Source organism: Anomalospiza imberbis, unplaced genomic scaffold (genome assembly GCF_031753505.1).
Source record: "Anomalospiza imberbis isolate Cuckoo-Finch-1a 21T00152 unplaced genomic scaffold, ASM3175350v1 scaffold_1313, whole genome shotgun sequence".
NCBI classification, from domain to species: domain Eukaryota; kingdom Metazoa; phylum Chordata; class Aves; order Passeriformes; family Viduidae; genus Anomalospiza; species Anomalospiza imberbis.
In genome coordinates, this window is record NW_027099711.1 from 1,186 (window position 1) to 17,337 (window position 16,152).

Genomic DNA, 16,152 nt, shown 5'->3' on the forward strand with positions numbered 1-16,152 from the left:
ATCCCCCAAATTCCCTCCTAAATCCCCCCAAATTCCTCCCCAAATCCCCAAAATCCCCCCCAAATCCCCCTAAAATCCCCCAAATTTCCCCTCTAATCCCCCAAATTCCTCCCCAAATCCCCCAAATCCCCCAAATCCCCCCTAAAATCCCCCAAATCCCCCAAATTTCCCAAAATCCCCCAAATTCCCTCCTAAATCCCCCCAAAATCCCCCCTAAAATCCCCCAAATTCCTCCCCAAATCCCCAAAATCCCCCAAATTCCCCCTAAAATCCCCCAAATTTCCCAAAATCCCCCCAAATTCCCTCCTAAATCCCCCCAAATCCCCCAAATTCCTCCCCAAATCCCCAAATTTCCCAAAATCCCCCAAATTCCCTCCTAAATCCCCCCAAATCCCCCCTAAAATCCCCCAAATTCCTCCCCAAATCCCCCAAAATCCCCCCCAAATCCCCCTAAAATCCCCCAAATTTCCCCTCAAATCCCCCAAATTTCCCCTAAAATCCCCCAAATTTCCCCAAATCCCCCAAAATCCCGGGATCAGCCCCCCCGTTTTCGGGGTCCCCCCCCGTTTTTGGGGTCCCCCAGGATACAGGCCAGGCTCTGTCCCGGGTGGAACATGGAGACCCCCGAGAAGAACCCCAGGAATTCGACCCCGAGCAGCGCCAGGGACCCCCCGAGGGCCCCCCAAAACCTGCGGGGGGAAAAGCGGGGGGGGGGGGGGTCAGGAAAAAGCCAAAAAAAAAAAAAAAAACCAAAATCCTCCCCAAAAATCCGCCCCAAAATCCTCCTGAAAATCCCAAAAATCCCCCCAAAACCCCCCCAAAACCCCCCCAAAACCCCCAAAATGCCCCCAAAAATCCCCCCCAAAAAAACACAAATTCCCCACAAAAAAAAAACCAAAATCCCTCCCAAAAAACCCCAAATCCCCCCAAATCCTCCCCAAATCCCCCCAAATTTCCCAAAATCCTCCCACCCAAAACCCCCAAAATCCCCTCAAAATCCCCCAAAAATCCCCCCCAAAAACCCCAAATCTTCCCCAAAATCCCCCCACCCAAAATCCCCAAAATCCCCCCAAAAATCCCCCCCAAAAACCCAAATCCTCCCCAAAATCCCCCCAAAAAACTCAAATTCCCCCCCAAAAAAAAAAAACCAAAAATCCCCCCCAAAACCCCAAATCCCCCCAAATCCTCCCCAAAAATCCCCCACCCAAAATCCCCAAAATCCCCCCAAAATCCCCCAAAAATCCCCCCCAAAAACCCCAAAATGCCCCTAAAAATCCCCCAAAAACCCCAAATTCCCCCCAAAAGGCCCCCAAAAATCCCCCCCCAAAAAAACACAAATTCCCCACAAAAAAAAAACCAAAATCCCCCCCAAAAAACCCCAAATCCCCCCAAATCCTCCCCAAATCTTCCCCAAAATCCCCCCACCCAAAACCCCCAATTCCCCCCAAAAATCCCCCCCCAAAATCCCCCCAAAAATCTCCCCAAAAATCCCCCCAAAAACCCAAATCCCCCCAAATCCTCCCCAAAATCCCCCCAAAAACCCCCACCCCGCCAAAAACCCCCAAATTCCCCCCAAATCCTCCCCATATCCCCCCCCAAAAAACTCAAAAATCCCCCCCAAAAATTCCCCAAAATTCCCCCCAAAAAAACCAAAAATCCCCCCCAAAAAATCCCAAAAATCTTCCCAAAATGCCCCCAAAAATCCCCCCAAAACCCCCAATTTCCCCCCAAAATGCCCCCAAAAAAACTCAAATTCCCCCCCAAAAAAAAAAACCCAAAATCCCCCCCAAATCCCGCCAAATCCTCCCCAAAAAAACTCAAATTCCCTCCCAAAAAAAACCCCAAAATCCCCCCCAAATCCCGCCAAATCCTCCCCAAATCCCCCCAAACTCCCCCAAAATCCCCCTACCCAGAACCCCCAAAATCCCCTCAAATTGCCCACCAAACCCCCCCAAAATCCCCTCAAAACCCCAAATTCCCCCCAAAAAAATCCCCCCCAAAAAGACTCAAATTCCCCCCAAAAAGAACCCCAAAATCCCCCCACCCAAAACCCCCAAAATCCCCTCAAATTCCCCCCAACCCCCCCCCAAAAACCCAAATCCCCCCAAATCCTCCCCAAAATCCCCCCACCCAAAACCCCCAAAATCCTCCCCAAAATTCCCCCCAAAAACCCCCAAATCCCCCCCAAAATGCCCCCAAATATCCCCCCAAAAAACCACAAATTCCCCCCCCAAAAAAACCCCAAAATCCCCCCCAAAAAACCCCAAAATCCCCAAAAATCCCCCCAAAACCCCAGAATCGCCTCCAGGGACCCTCGTGGGAGCACTGGGAGGGCACTGGGGGATACTGGGGGATACTGGGAGGGCATTGGGAGGGCACTGGGCTGTACTGGGAGGGCACTGGGGCCATACTGGGAGCACTGGGAGGGCACTGGGGCCATACTGGGAGCACTGGGAGGGCACTGGGGCCATACTGGGCTGTACTGGGAGGGCACTGGGCGGTACTGGGGCCAAACTGGGAGCACTGGGAGGGCACTGGTGCCATACTGGGAGGGCACTGGGCCATACTGGGAGCACTGGGAGGGCACTGGGGGATACTGGGGCCATACTGGGGCCAAACTGGGAGCACTGGGAGGGCACTGGTGCCATACTGGGAGGGCACTGGGCCATACTGGGAGCACTGGGAGGGCACTGGGGAATACTGGGAGGGCACTGGGGCCATACTGGGCTGTACTGGGAGCACTGGTTCTGTACTGGGGCCATACTGGGCTGTACTGGGAGGGCACTGGGCTGTACTGGGGCCAAACTGGGAGCACTGGGCTGTACTGGTTCTGTACTGGGGCCATACTGGGAGCACTGGGAGGGCACTGGGGGATACTGGGGCTATACTGGGGCCAAACTGGGAGCACTGGTTCTGTACTGGGCCATACTGGGCTGTACTGGGAGGGCACTGGGCTGTACTGGGGCCAAACTGGGAGCACTGGGAGGGCACTGGGGGATACTGGGGGATACTGGGGACAAACTGGGAGCACTGGTTCTGTACTGGGGCCATACTGGGAGGGCACTGGGCCATACTGGGAGGGCACTGGGCCATACTGGGAGCACTGGGAGGGCACTGGGGGATACTGGGCTGTACTGGGAGCACTGGGAGGGCACTGGGCTGTACTGGGGCCATACTGGGAGGGCACTGGGGGATACTGGGGCCATACTGGGAGCACTGGGAGGGCACTGGGGGATACTGGGGCCATACTGGGGCCAAACTGGGAGCACTGGTTCTGTACTGGGGCCATACTGGGCTGTACTGGGAGGGCACTGGGCTGTACTGGGGCCAAACTGGGAGCACTGGGCTGTACTGGTTCTGTACTGGGGCCATACTGGGAGCACTGGGAGGGCACTGGGGGATACTGGGGGATACTGGGAGGGCACTGGGGCCATACTGGGCTGTACTGGGAGGGCACTGGGCTGTACTGGGGCCATACTGGGAGCACTGGGAGGGCACTGGGGCCATACTGGGAGCACTGGGAGGGCACTGGGCTGTACTGGGAGCGCACTGGTGCCATACTGGGAGGGCACTGGGCCATACTGGGAGCACTGGGAGGGCACTGGGGGATACTGGGCTGTACTGGGAGCACTGGGAGGGCACTGGGCTGTACTGGGGCCATACTGGGAGGGCACTGGGGGATACTGGGGCCAAACTGGGAGCACTGGGAGGGCACTGGGGGATACTGGGAGCACACTGGGCTGCACTGGTGCCAAACTGGGAGCACTGGGCTGTACTGGGAGCACTGGGCTGTACTGGGGCCATACTGGGAGCACTGGGAGGGCCCTGGTGCCAAACTGGGTGTACTGGGCTGCACTGGGCTGTACTGGGCTGTACTGGGGCCATACTGGGAGCACTGGGAGGGCCCTGGTGCCAAACTGGGAGGGCCCTGGGCTGTACTGGGAGCACTGGGCCATACTGGGAGCACTGGGCTGTACTGGGCCGTACTGGGAGCACTGGGAGGGCCCCGGTGCCAAACTGGGAGGGCCCTGGGCTGTACTGGTGCCAAACTGGTGCCAAACTGGGAGCATTGGGCCATACTGGGAGCACTGGGCCATACTGGGCTGTACTGGGCTGTACTGGGCTGTACTGGGGCCATACTGGGAGCACTGGGAGGGCCCTGGTGCCAAACTGGGAGGGCCCTGGGCTGTACTGGTGCCAAACTGGTGCCAAACTGGGAGCACTGGGCCTTACTGGGAGCACTGGGCTGTACTGGGCTGTACTGGGCCGTACTGGGGCCATACTGGGAGCACTGGGGAGGGCCCTGGTGCCAAACTGGGAGGGCCCTGGGCTGTACTGGGAGCACTGGGCTGTACTGGGCCGTACTGGGGCCATACTGGGAGCACTGGGGAGGGCCCTGGTGCCAAACTGGGAGGGCCCAGGGCTGTACTGGTGCCAAACTGGTGCCAAACTGGGAGCACTAGGCCATACTGGGGCCGTACTGGGAGCATTGGGAGGGCCCTGGTGCCAAACTGGGAGGGCCCTGGGCTGTACTGGGAGCACTGGGCTGTACTGGGCTGTACTGGGAGCACTGGGGAGGGCCCCGGTGCCAAACTGGGAGGGCCCAGGGCTGTACTGGTGCCAAACTGGTGCCAAACTGGTTCGCACTGGTTTCACTCACCCGGGCTCCAGATCCCCCGAGGGGAGGCAGGGGGGGTCCTGGGGGGGCAAAAGGGGCGGGGTCAGACCCGGCCACGCCCACCCTGCATCCCCGACCCTCCCCCTCCCCTTAGCCCCCGCCCCTGACCCCGCCCATCCTCATTAGCATTTTCATTTGCCCCGCCCCCTTAGCCCCGACCCAGCTCTTCCTCATTAGCATTCCCATTTACCCCTCCCCCTTTAGCCCCGCCCATCCTCATTAGCATTCCCAACTTCCCCTCCCCGTTAGGCCCCGCCCCTGACCCCGCCCATCCTAATTAGCATTCCCATTTACCCCTCCCCCTTTAGCCCCGCCCATCCTCATTAGCATTCCCCATTTGCCCCGCCCCTTAGCCCCGCCCCTGACCCCGCCCACCCCCATTAGCATTCCCAGGTGCCCCACCCCGTTAGGCCCCGCCCCTAACCCCACCCATCCTCATTAGCATTCCCAACTTCCCCTCCCCGTTAGGCCCCGCCCCTGACCCCGCCCAGCCTCATTAGCATTCCCATGTGCCCCACCCCGTTAGGCCCCGCCCCTGACCCCGCCCATCCTCATTAGCATTCCCATGTGCCCCACCCCGTTAGGCCCCGCCCCTGACCCCGCCCATCCTCATTAGCATTCCAGGTGCCCCACCCCGTTAGGCCCCGCCCCTGACCCCGCCCATCCTCATTAGCATTCCCAGGTGCGCCGCCATCGCCAGGAACCGCCCGGGCAGCAGCGGCCGCGGCGCCATCTGCGGGAACGAGGCTGGGGGCGGGGCCAAGGGGCTGGGGGGCGGGGCCAAGGGGCAGGGGGAGGGGCTGGCACCGCCCCTCCCCCACCCCGGGACCCCCCCGAGCCCCGCCCCCTCCTCACAGAAACGGCTCCGCCCACGGGGATCCCCTCCCCCCCACCATGGGGAACCCCCTCATTCCCGGCCCCTCCCCCACCCCTTTGGCCCCGCCCCAAACCCCTTAGCCCCTCCCATTCCCCCCCCGGGGGACACCCCTCCCCCTCCGCCCCGCCCCCCGCCCCCTCCCCCCTCTTTTGGCCCCTCCCCCACCCCACGCGTTCCCTCCCTTCCCCCCCCACAACGCCCAGAGCGGGACCCCCGGGACCCCTCCCCCACCCCGGGACCCCTCCCCCACCCCCGGGACCCCTCCCTCACCCCCGGGACCCCTCCCCCACCCCGGGGACCCCGCGTTCCTTCCCCTCCCCCCTCCCCCGCCCCGCGCGCCGCCGTTACCGCGGCAACGGCCGAGGCCACGCCCACCGCGGGGGGCCACGCCCACCGCCACGCACGCACCGCGCCCGTGGCACAGGCCACGCCCCCTGGGTGTGTGTGTGTGGCCACGCCCCTTCCCGGAGACTGGGATGGGGATACTGGGGTGGACTGGTTTATACTGGGTTATACTGGGCTGGACTGGGTTATACTGGGCTGGACTGGGTTATACTGGTTTATACTGGGCTGGGCTGGTTTGTACTGGGCTGGACTGGGTTATACTGGGCTGGACTGGGTTATACTGGGGCAGACTGGTTTGTACTGGGCTGTACTGGTTTGTACTGGGCTGGACTGGTTTGTACTGGGGTGGGCTGGGTTATACTGGGCTGGACTGGTTTGTACTGGGCTGGACTGGTTTGTACTGGGATGGACTGGTTTGTACTGGGATGGACTGGTTTGTACTGGCTGGACTGGGTTATACTGGGCTGGACTGGTTTGTACTGGGCTGGACTGGTTTATACTGGGCTGGACTGGTTTGTACTGGGCTGGACTGGTTTGTACTGGGCTGGACTGGGTTATACTGGGCTGGACTGGGCTATACTGGGCTGGACTGGTTTGTACTGGGCTGGACTGGGTTATACTGGGCTGGACTGGTTTGTACTGGGCTGGACTGGTGTATACTGGGCTGGACTGGGTTATACTGGGCTGGACTGGTTTGTACTGGGCTGGACTGGGTTATACTGGGCTGGACTGGTTTGTACTGGGCTGGACTGGTTTGTACTGGGCTGGACTGGGTTATACTGGGCTGGACTGGTTTGTACTGGGCTGGGCTGGGTTATAGTGGGCTGGACTGGTTTATACTGGGCTGGACTGGTTTGTACTGGGCTGGACTGGTTTATACTGGGCTGGACTGGTTTGTACTGGGCTGGACTGGTTTATACTGGGCTGGACTGGTTTATACTGGGCTGGACTGGTGTATACTGGGCTGGACTGGGTTATACTGGGCTGGACTGGTGTATACTGGGCTGGACTGGGTTATACTGGGCTGGACTGGTTTGTACTGGGATGGACTGGTTTGTACTGGGCTGGACTGGTTTGTACTGGGGTGGGCTGGGTTATACTGGGCTGTACTGGTTTGTACTGGGCTGGGCTGGTTTGTACTGGGCTGTACTGGTTTATACTGGGCCAGACTGGTTTGTACTGGTTTGTACTGGGCTGGACTGGTTTATACTGGGCTGGACTGGTTTGTACTGGGCTGGACTGGTTTGTACTGGGCTGGACTGGTTTATACTGGGCTGGACTGGTTTGTACTGGGCTGGACTGGGTTATACTGGGCTGGACTGGTTTATACTGGGCTGGACTGGTGTATACTGGGCTGGACTGGGTTATACTGGGCTGGACTGGTGTATACTGGGCTGGACTGGGTTATACTGGGCTGGACTGGGTTATACTGGGGCAGACTGGTTTGTACTGGGCTGGACTGGGTTATACTGGGCTGGACTGGTTTATACTGGGCTGGACTGGTTTGTACTGGGCTGGACTGGTTTGTACTGGGCCGGACTGGGTTATACTGGGCTGGACTGGTTTGTACTGGGCTGGACTGGTTTATACTGGGCTGGACTGGGTTATACTGGGCTGGACTGGTTTGTACTGGGCTGTACTGGTTTATACTGGGCCGGACTGGTTTGTACTGGTTTGTACTGGGCTGGACTGGTTTATACTGGGCTGGACTGGTTTGTACTGGGCTGGACTGGGTTATACTGGGCTGGACTGGGTTATACTGGGCTGGACTGGTTTGTACTGGGATGGACTGGTTTATACTGGGCTGGACTGGTTTGTACTGGGCCGGACTGGGTTATACTGGGCTGGACTGGTTTGTACTGGGCTGGACTGGTTTATACTGGGCTGGACTGGGTTATACTGGGCTGGACTGGGTTATACTGGGCTGGACTGGTTTGTACTGGGCTGTACTGGTTTATACTGGGCCGGACTGGTTTGTACTGGTTTGTACTGGGCTGGACTGGGTTATACTGGGCTGGACTGGTTTGTACTGGGCTGGACTGGTTTGTACTGGGCTGGACTGGGTTATACTGGGCTGGACTGGTTTGTACTGGGCTGGACTGGGCTATACTGGGCTGGACTGGGTTATACTGGGCTGGACTGGGTTATACTGGGCTGGACTGGTTTGTACTGGGCTGGACTGGGCTATACTGGGCTGGACTGGTTTGTACTGGGCTGTACTGGTTTATACTGGGCCAGACTGGTTTGTACTGGTTTGTACTGGGCTGGACTGGGCTATACTGGGCTGGACTGGTTTGTACTGGGCTGTACTGGTTTATACTGGGCCAGACTGGTTTGTACTGGTTTGTACTGGGCTGTACTGGTTTGTACTGGGCTGGACTGGTTTGTACTGGGCTGGACTGGGTTATACTGGGCTGGACTGGTTTGTACTGGGCTGGACTGGTTTATACTGGGCTGGACTGGTTTGTACTGGGCTGGACTGGGTTATACTGGGCTGGACTGGGTTATACTGGGCTGGACTGGTTTGTACTGGGCTGGACTGGGTTATACTGGGCTGGACTGGTTTGTACTGGGCTGGACTGGGTTATACTGGGCTGGACTGGTTTGTACTGGGCTGGACTGGTTTGTACTGGGCTGGACTGGTTTGTACTGGGGTGGGCTGGGTTATACTGGGCTGGACTGGTTTGTACTGGGCTGGGCCACAGAGGCCTGTACTGGTTTGTACTGGTTTGTACTGGTTTGTACTAAACTGCCCTGCCTTGCACTGGTTTATGCTTATCTGTACTGGTTTGAACTGGTCCATAGTAGCCCATACTGGTGCATACTGGTCTATACTGGTCCATAACGATTTGCAGCATTTATGGTGGCCAAAACTGCATTTTACTGGTCCGTAGCGGCCCACACTGGTCCATACTGGTCTATACTGGTCCACACTGGTCCATACTGGTCTATACTGGTCCATACTGGTCCGTACTGGTCCGTAGCGGTCCACACTGGTCCATACTGGTCCGTACTGGTCTATACTGGTCCATACTGGTCCGTACTGGTCCATACTGATCCGTACTGGTCTGTACTGGTCTATACTGGTCCATACTGGTCCGTACTAGTCCATACTGGTCCATACTGGTCCGTAGCGGCCCACACTGGTCCATACTGGTCTATACTGGTCTATACTGGTCCATACTGGTCCGTAGCAGCCCACACTGGTCCATACTGGTCCGTACTGGTCTGTACTGGTCCGTACTGGTCTATACTGGTCCATACTGGTCCACACTGGTCCATACTGGTCTATACTGGTCCACACTGGTCTGTACTGGTCTGTACTGGTCTGTAGCAGCCCACACTGGTCCATACTGGTCTATACTGGTCCATACTGGTCTGTACTGATCCGTACTGGTCTGTCCTGGTCCGTAGCGGCACACACTGGTCCATACTGGTCTATACTGGTCCACACTGGTCCGTACTGGTCTATACTGGTCCATACTGGTCCGTAGCGGCCCACACTGGTCCATACTGTTCTATACTGGTCCACACTGGTCCATACTGGTCTATACTGGTCCATACTGGTCCGTACTGGTCCATACTGATCCGTACTGGTCTGTACTGGTCTATACTGGTCCACACTGGTCCGTACTGGTCTATACTGGTCCATACTGGTCCGTAGCGGCCCACACTGGTCCATACTGTTCTATACTGGTCCACACTGGTCCATACTGGTCTATACTGGTCCATACTGGTCCGTACTGGTCAATACTGGTCCATACTGGTCCGTACTGGTCCGTACTGGTCTATACTGGTCCGTACTGGTCTATACTGGTCCGTACTGGTCCGTACTGGTCTCCCGCGGCTCCCCCGCTCTCTGATTGGCCGCCGGCCCTCTCGGCCCCGCCCCTGTTGCCGGGCGGAACGGCCGCGCACAAAATGGCCGCCGCATCCCCACGTGACCGCTCGTCCCCCGCGCTGATTGGCCGTTCACCGCTCACCCCCTCCCCCTCTCCCGCAGCGACCAATCAGCGGCGAGTCACGCGCGGGTGGGCGGAGCGGCCGGGTGGGAGGGGCGAAGGCGCGCGTAAAGGGGCGTGGCTCCGTGTGGTGCCGACCAATGGGCGCGCAGCGCGCGCTGGGAAGGCGGGGGTTCGTGGGGCGGCCACCAATGGGAGCGCGGCGCGCGTCCTGGGGGGCGTGGATGCCGGAGGGGCGGACCAATGGGAGCGCGGCGCGCGCGGGCGGCGGCCAATGGGAGCGCGCGGGGGAAATTTGAAGCGGCGGCGGCGACAGCGACGGGCGGCGGGTGAGGGGCGGAAATTTGGGGCGTTTTAGGGGGGATTTTTGGGGGTCCCGCGGGGATCTGGGGGGGTCCTGAGGGGATTTCTGAGCGGGATTAGGAGGTCCTGAGGGGGTATTGAGGGTTTTCATGGGGAATTGGGGTCCTGAGGGGATTTCTGAGGGGAACTGGGGGGTCCCGAAGGGGACTGGGGAGTCCTGAGGGGAACTGCGAGGTCCGGAGGGGATTTCTGAGGGGGATTAGGGGGTCCTGAGGGGGTATTGAGGGTTTTCGTGCAGAACTGGGGGGTCCTGAGGGGATTTCTGAGGGGAATTGGGGGTCCTGAGGGGATTTCTGAGGGGGATTAGGGGGTCCTGAGGCGGTATTGAGGGTTTTCATGTGGAACTGGGGGTCCTGAGGGCATTTCTGAGGGGAATTGGGGGGTCCCGAAGGGAACTGGGGAGTCCTGAGGGGGAACTGCGGGGTCCGGAGGGGATTTCTGAGGGGGATTAGGGGGTCCTGAGGGGATTTCTGAGGGGACTTGGGGGGTCCTGAGGGGATTTCTGAGGGGGATTAGGGGGTCCTGAGGGGATTTCTGAGGGGGATTAGGGGGTCCTGAGGCGGTATTGAGGCTTTTCATGCGGAACTGGGGGTCCTGAGGGGATTTCTGAGGGGAATTGGGGGGTCCCAAAGGGAACTGGGGAGTCCTGAGGGGAACTGCGGGGTCCTGAGGGGATTTCTGAGGGGAACTGCGGGGTCCTGAGGGGATTTCTGAGGGGGATTAGGGGGTCCTGAGGGGGTATTGAGGGTTTTCATGGGGAATTGGGGGGTCCTGAGGCGATTTCTGAGGGGGATTAGGGGGTCCTGAGGAGGTATTGAGGGTTTTCATGGGGAATTGGGGGGTCCTGAGGCAGTATTGAGGGTTTTCGAAAGGAATTAGGGGGGCCTGAGGGGATTTCTGAGGGGAATTGGGGGGTCCCGAAGGGAACTGGGGAGTCCTGAGGGGAACTGCGAGGTCCGGAGGGGATTTCTGAGGGGAATTGGGGGGTCCTGAGGGAGTATTGAGGGTTTTCGTGCAGAACTGGGGGGTCCTGAGGGGATTTCTGAGGGGGATTAGGGGGTCCTGAGGGGATTTCTGAGGGGAATTGGGGGTCCTGAGGGGATTTCTGAGGGGGATTAGGGGGTCCTGAGGGGGTATTGAGGGTTTTCATGGGGAATTGGGGGTCCTGAGGGGATTTCTGAGGGGACTTGGGGGGTCCTGAGGGGATTTCTGAGGGGGATTAGGGGGTCCTGAAGGGATTCCTGAGGGGGATTGGGGGGTTCTGGGTGGAACTGGGGGGTTCTGAGGAGATATTGAGGGAGCTGGGGATCCTGAGGGGGTTTCTGAGGGGGACTGGGGGGTCCTGAGGGGGCATTGAGGGAACTGGGGGTACTGGGTGGGGGGGTTTGAGGGAATTTGGGGGTCCTGAGGGGGTACTGGGGGGTCCTGAGTGGAACAGGGGGTCCTGAGGAGATATTGAGGGAACTGGGGGGTTCTGAGGGGGATTTGGGGGTCCTGAGGGGATTTTTGAGGGAATTGGGTGGTCCTGAGGAGATATTGAGGGAACTGGGGGGTCCTAAGGGAATTTCAGAGGGATCTGAGGGGTTCTGAGGGGGGCTGGGGGATTCTGAGGAGATATTGAAGGAACTGGGGGGTCCTGAGGGGATTTCTGAGGGGGATTGGGGGGTTCTGGGTGGAACTGGGGGGTTCTGAGGGGAACTGGGGGGTCCTAGGGGGAGTTTCTGAGGGGATTTGGGGGATCCTGAGGGGGGTCCCTGGTGGATTTGGGGTTCCCCGATGGATTCTGGGGGGTTCCTGCTGGATTTTAGGTGTTCCCTACTGGATTTTGGGTGTCCCCTGCTGGATTTTGGGGATCCCTGCTGGAATTTGGGGGGTCTCTGCTGGATTTTGGATGTTCCCTGATGGATTTTGGGGATCCCTGATGGGTTCTGGGGGTCCCTGCTGGAATTTGGGGGGGTCCCTGATGGATTTTGGGGACCCCCTGACCCTTGGTGCCCCCCCAGGATGGCGCAGAAGGAGAACGTGGCCCCCAGCCTGACCAAGGTGATGCCCCCCTTTGTCCCCCTCCCCAATTTGGGGGTGACCCCTGCCCCTGTCCCCCTCCCCAATTTGGGGGTGAGCCCTGCCCATGTCCCCCTCCCCAATTTGGGGTTTTTGGGGTGACCCCTGCCCGTGTCCCCCTCCCCAATTTGGGGGTTTTTGGGGTGACTCCTGCCCCTGTCCCCCTCCCCAATTTGGGGTGACTCTGCCCGTGTCCCCCCCCAATTTCGGGTGACCCCTGCCCATGTCCTCCTCCCCAATTTGGGGTTTTTGGGGTGACCCCTGCCCCTGTCCCCCTCCCCAATTTGGGGTGACCCCTGCCCGTGTCCCCCTCCCCAATTTGGGGTTTTTGGGGTGACCCCTGCCCGTGTCCCCCTCCCCAATTTGGGGTGACCCCTGCCCGTGTCCCCCTCCCCAATTTGGGGTTTTTGGGGTGACCCCTGCCCGTGTCCCTCTCCCCAATTTGGGGTTTTTGGGGTGACCCCTGCCCGTGTCCCCCTCCCCAATTTGGGGTTTTTGGGGTGACCCCTGCCCGTGTCCCCCTCCCCGTGTCCCCCTCCCCAATTTGGGGTTTTTGGGGTGACCCCTGCCCCTGTCCCCCTCCCCAATTTGGGGTGACCCCTGCCTGTGTCCCCCTCCCCAATTTGGGGGTTTTTGGGGTGACCCCTCCCCGTGTCCCCCTCCCCAATTTGGGGGTTTTTGGGGTGACCCCTCCCCGTGTCCCCCTCCCCAATTTGGGATTTTTGGGGTGACCCCTGCCCGTGTCCCCCCCCAGAGTTCGGTGCCTCCCCCGCTGCGGGTGCCCTGCAAGGACCCCCAGGGCTCGGAGCCCCCCGGGAAGGCTCTGCCAGGTATGGGGGGAGGGGGTTTGGGGGATTTTGGGGGGTCCTGGGGGGGTTCAGGAAGGCCTGGGGGGGTTTTGGGGGGTTTGGCGGGGATTTGGTTGGGGTTTGGGTGGAAATTGGGGGGTCCTGGGGGGGAGGATTCAGAGGGTTGGGGGGGTTCAGGGGGGATTTGGGGGGTTCTGGGGGGGTTCAGGGGGTCTTGGGGGGGATTTGGGGTCCCCATGAAGGAGCAGGATGGAAACTGGGGGGTCCTGGGGTGGATTTGGGGGGGTCCTGGGGGGATTTGGGGGGTTCAGGGGGTCTTGGGGGGATTTGGGGGGTTCAGGGGGTGCTGGGGGGGATTTGGGGGGTTCAGGGGGTCCTGGGCTGGATTTGAGTGGGGTTTGGGGGGTCCCGGGAGGATCTGTGGGGTTTGGGGGGTCCCGGGGGGATTTGGGGGGGTCCAGGGGGTCCTGGGCTGGATTTGGGGGGGTTCAGGGGGTCCTGGGCTGGATTTGAGTGGGGTTTGGGGGTCCCCGGGGGGATTTGGGGGGTTCAGGGGGTCTTGGGAGGATTTGGGGGGTTCAGGGGGTCCTGGGCTGGATTTGGGGGGGTTCAGGGGGTCTTGGGGGGATTTGGGGGGGTTCAGGGGGTCTTGGAGGATTTGGGGGGTTCAGGGGGTCCTGGGCTGGATTTGGGAGGGTTCAGGGGGTCTTGGGGGGATTTGGGGGGGTTCAGGGGGTCTTGGAGGATTTGGGGGGTTCAGGGGGTCCTGGGCTGGATTTGAGTGGGGTTTGGGGGGGTCCTGGGGGGATTTGGGGGGTTCAGGGGGTCCTGGGCTGGATTTGGGGGGGTTCAGGGGGTCTTGGGGGGATTTGGGGGGGTTCAGGGGGTGCTGGGCTGGATTTGGGGGGGTTCAGGGGGTGCTGGGCTGGATTTGGGGGGGTTCAGGGGGTGCTGGGCTGGATTTGGGGGGGTTCAGGGGGGTCCTGGGGGGATTTGGGGGGTTCAGGGGGTCCTGGGCTGGATTTGAGTGGGGTTCAGGGGGTCTTGGGGGGATTTGGGGGGTCCAGGGGGTCCTGGGCTGGATTTGGGGGGGTTCAGGGGGTCCTGGGCTGGATTTGAGTGGGGTTTGGGGGGGTCCCGGGGGGATTTGGGGGGTTCAGGGGTTCCAGGGGTGGTTTTGGGGTGCCATGAGGGGATTTGGGGGTCCTGGGGGTGTTGGAGGGTCTCGGAGGTGTTTTTTGGGGTCCCAGGGGTGTTTCTAGGAACCCAGGGCTGTTTTGGGGTCCCGGGCGGGTTTTGGGCTGTTTTTGGGGTGTCTTGGGGCGGTTTTGGGGTGCCAGGGCTGTTTTTGGGGTCCCAGGCTGTTTTTGGGGTGTCCCGTGTCCGTTTTTTGGGGTCTCGGGCTGGTTTAGGGGTCCCGGGCTGTTTGGGGGGCTGTTTTTGGGGTGTCCCATGTCCGTTTTTGGGGTGCCAGGGCCGTTTTTGGGGTGTCCCGTGTCCGTTTTTTGGGGTGCCAGGGCTGTTTTTTGGGGTGCCAGGGCCATTTTTGGGGAGCCAGGGCTGTTTTTGGGGTCCCAGGCTGTTTTTGGGGTGTCCCGTGTCCGTTTTTTGGGGTCTTGGGCTGGTTTTGGGGTCCCGGGCTGTTTGGGGGCTGTTTTTGGGGTGTCCCGTGTCCGTTTTTTGGGGTGCCAGGGCCGTTTTTGGGGTGTCCCGTGTCTGTTTTTGGGGTGCCAGGGCTGTTTTTGGGGTCCTGGGCAGTTTTTGGGGTGTCCCGTGTCCGTTTTTGGGGTGCCAGGGCTGTTTTTGGGCTGTTTTTTGGGGTCCCGGGCTGTTTTTTGGGCTGTTTTTGGGGTCCTGGGCTGGTTTTGGGGTGCCAGGGCTGTTTGGGGGCTGTTTTTGGGGTGTCCCGTGTCCGTTTTTGGGGTCCCGGGCTGGTTTTGGGGTTGTCCCGTGTCCGTTTTTGGGGGTCCCGGGCTGTTTTTGGGGTGCCAGGGCTGTTTGGGGGCTGTTTTTGGGGTCCCGGGCTGTTTTGGGGTGTCCCGTGTCCGTTTTTGGGGTGTCCCGTGTCCGTTTTTGGGGCGCTGACCCCCGTGTGCCCCCCAGGAGCCGGGCGGGTGCCCCTGGAGCCCAGCGCGGTGCCAGCCCCTCCCCCACCCGTGTGAGTGGGGGTGATGGGGGGGGGGGGGAGGGGCACCGGGGGGGCCCCAAAAAACCCTGGGAACGATGGGGGAGGGGGCAGGCGTGCCCACGTGTGCCCAGGTGTGCCCAGGTGTTCCTCCAGGTGTTCCTCCAGGTGTCCCCAGGTGTCCCCAGATGTCCCCAGATGTTCCTCCAGGTGTCCCCAGATGTCCCCAGATGCTCTCAGGTGTCCCCAGATGTCCCCAGATGTTCCTCCAGGTGTGCCCAGGTGTCCCCAGATGCTCTCAGGTGTCACCCCAGGTGTCCCCAGGCGCTGCAGGTGTCAGCTCAGGTGTCCTCCCCATGTCCAGGTGTCCCCCAGGTGTGCCCACGTGTCCCCAGGTGTCCCCAGATGCTCTCAGGTGTCCCCAGGTGTCCCCAGGTGTTCCTCCAGGTGTCCCCAGGTTTTCCTGCAGGTGTCAGCTCAGGTGTCCTCCCCATGTCCAGGTGTTCCTCCAGGTGTCCCCAGATGCTCTCAGGTGTGCCCAGGTGACCCCAGGTGTGCCCAGGTGACCCCGGGTGTGCCCAGGTGACCCCAGGTGTCCCCAGGTGTGCCCAGGTGTGCCCAGGTGACCCCAGGTGTGCCCAGGTGTGCCCAGGTGACCCCGGGTGTGCCCAGGTGTGCCCAGGTGACCCCGGGTGTCCCAGGTGTGCCCAGGTGTCCCCAGGTGTCCCCAGGTGTGCCCAGGTGACCCCGGGTGTGCCCGCAGGCGCACGTTCTCCCTGGAGGATTTCGAGGTGGGGGAGGGAGGTTCAGGAACGGTCCCCGGGTGTCCCAGGTGTGCCCAGGTGTGCCCAGGTGACCCCGGGTGTGCCCAGGTGACCCCGGGTGTGCCCAGGTGTGCCCAGGTGACCCCGGGTGTCCCAGGTGTGCCCAGG

At 60.6% G+C, this 16,152-nt stretch overlaps 1 protein-coding gene and 1 long non-coding RNA gene across 2 annotated transcripts; one reads left to right on the forward strand and one right to left on the reverse strand.

Moving 5' to 3' along the window:
* Window positions 1-535: 535 nt before the first annotated feature.
* On the reverse strand, window positions 536-5,426 carry TMEM107 (transmembrane protein 107). Its single transcript, XM_068177977.1, has 3 exons — window positions 5,334-5,426; window positions 4,661-4,698; window positions 536-689 (listed from the first exon to the last, which is right to left on the reverse strand). The coding sequence occupies exons 1-3, from the start codon at window positions 5,409-5,411 to the stop codon at window positions 536-538; spliced, it is 270 nt and encodes an 89-aa protein (XP_068034078.1). The 5' UTR covers window positions 5,412-5,426.
* A 6,687-nt stretch (window positions 5,427-12,113) lies between these two features.
* On the forward strand, window positions 12,114-16,017 carry LOC137466055 (uncharacterized). Its single transcript, XR_010994968.1, has 4 exons — window positions 12,114-12,268; window positions 13,041-13,116; window positions 15,199-15,253; window positions 15,984-16,017. It is a non-coding gene; the product is annotated as an uncharacterized lncRNA (long non-coding RNA).
* The last annotated feature ends 135 nt before the right edge of the window (window positions 16,018-16,152 follow it).

Excerpts from the sequence above, each read along its gene's own strand:
- TMEM107 (XM_068177977.1), bottom strand. The coding sequence starts at position 5,411 with ATGGCGCCGCGGCCGCTGCTGCCCGGGCGGTTCCTGGCGATGGCGGCG. Across the intron at positions 4,699-5,333 it reads TGCTAATGAGGATGGGCGGG|GACCCCCCCTGCCTCCCCTC; the intron begins GTCAGGGGCGGG and ends TTGCCCCCCCAG. Across the intron at positions 690-4,660 it reads TCGGGGGATCTGGAGCCCGG|GTTTTGGGGGGCCCTCGGGG; the intron begins GTGAGTGAAACC and ends TTCCCCCCGCAG.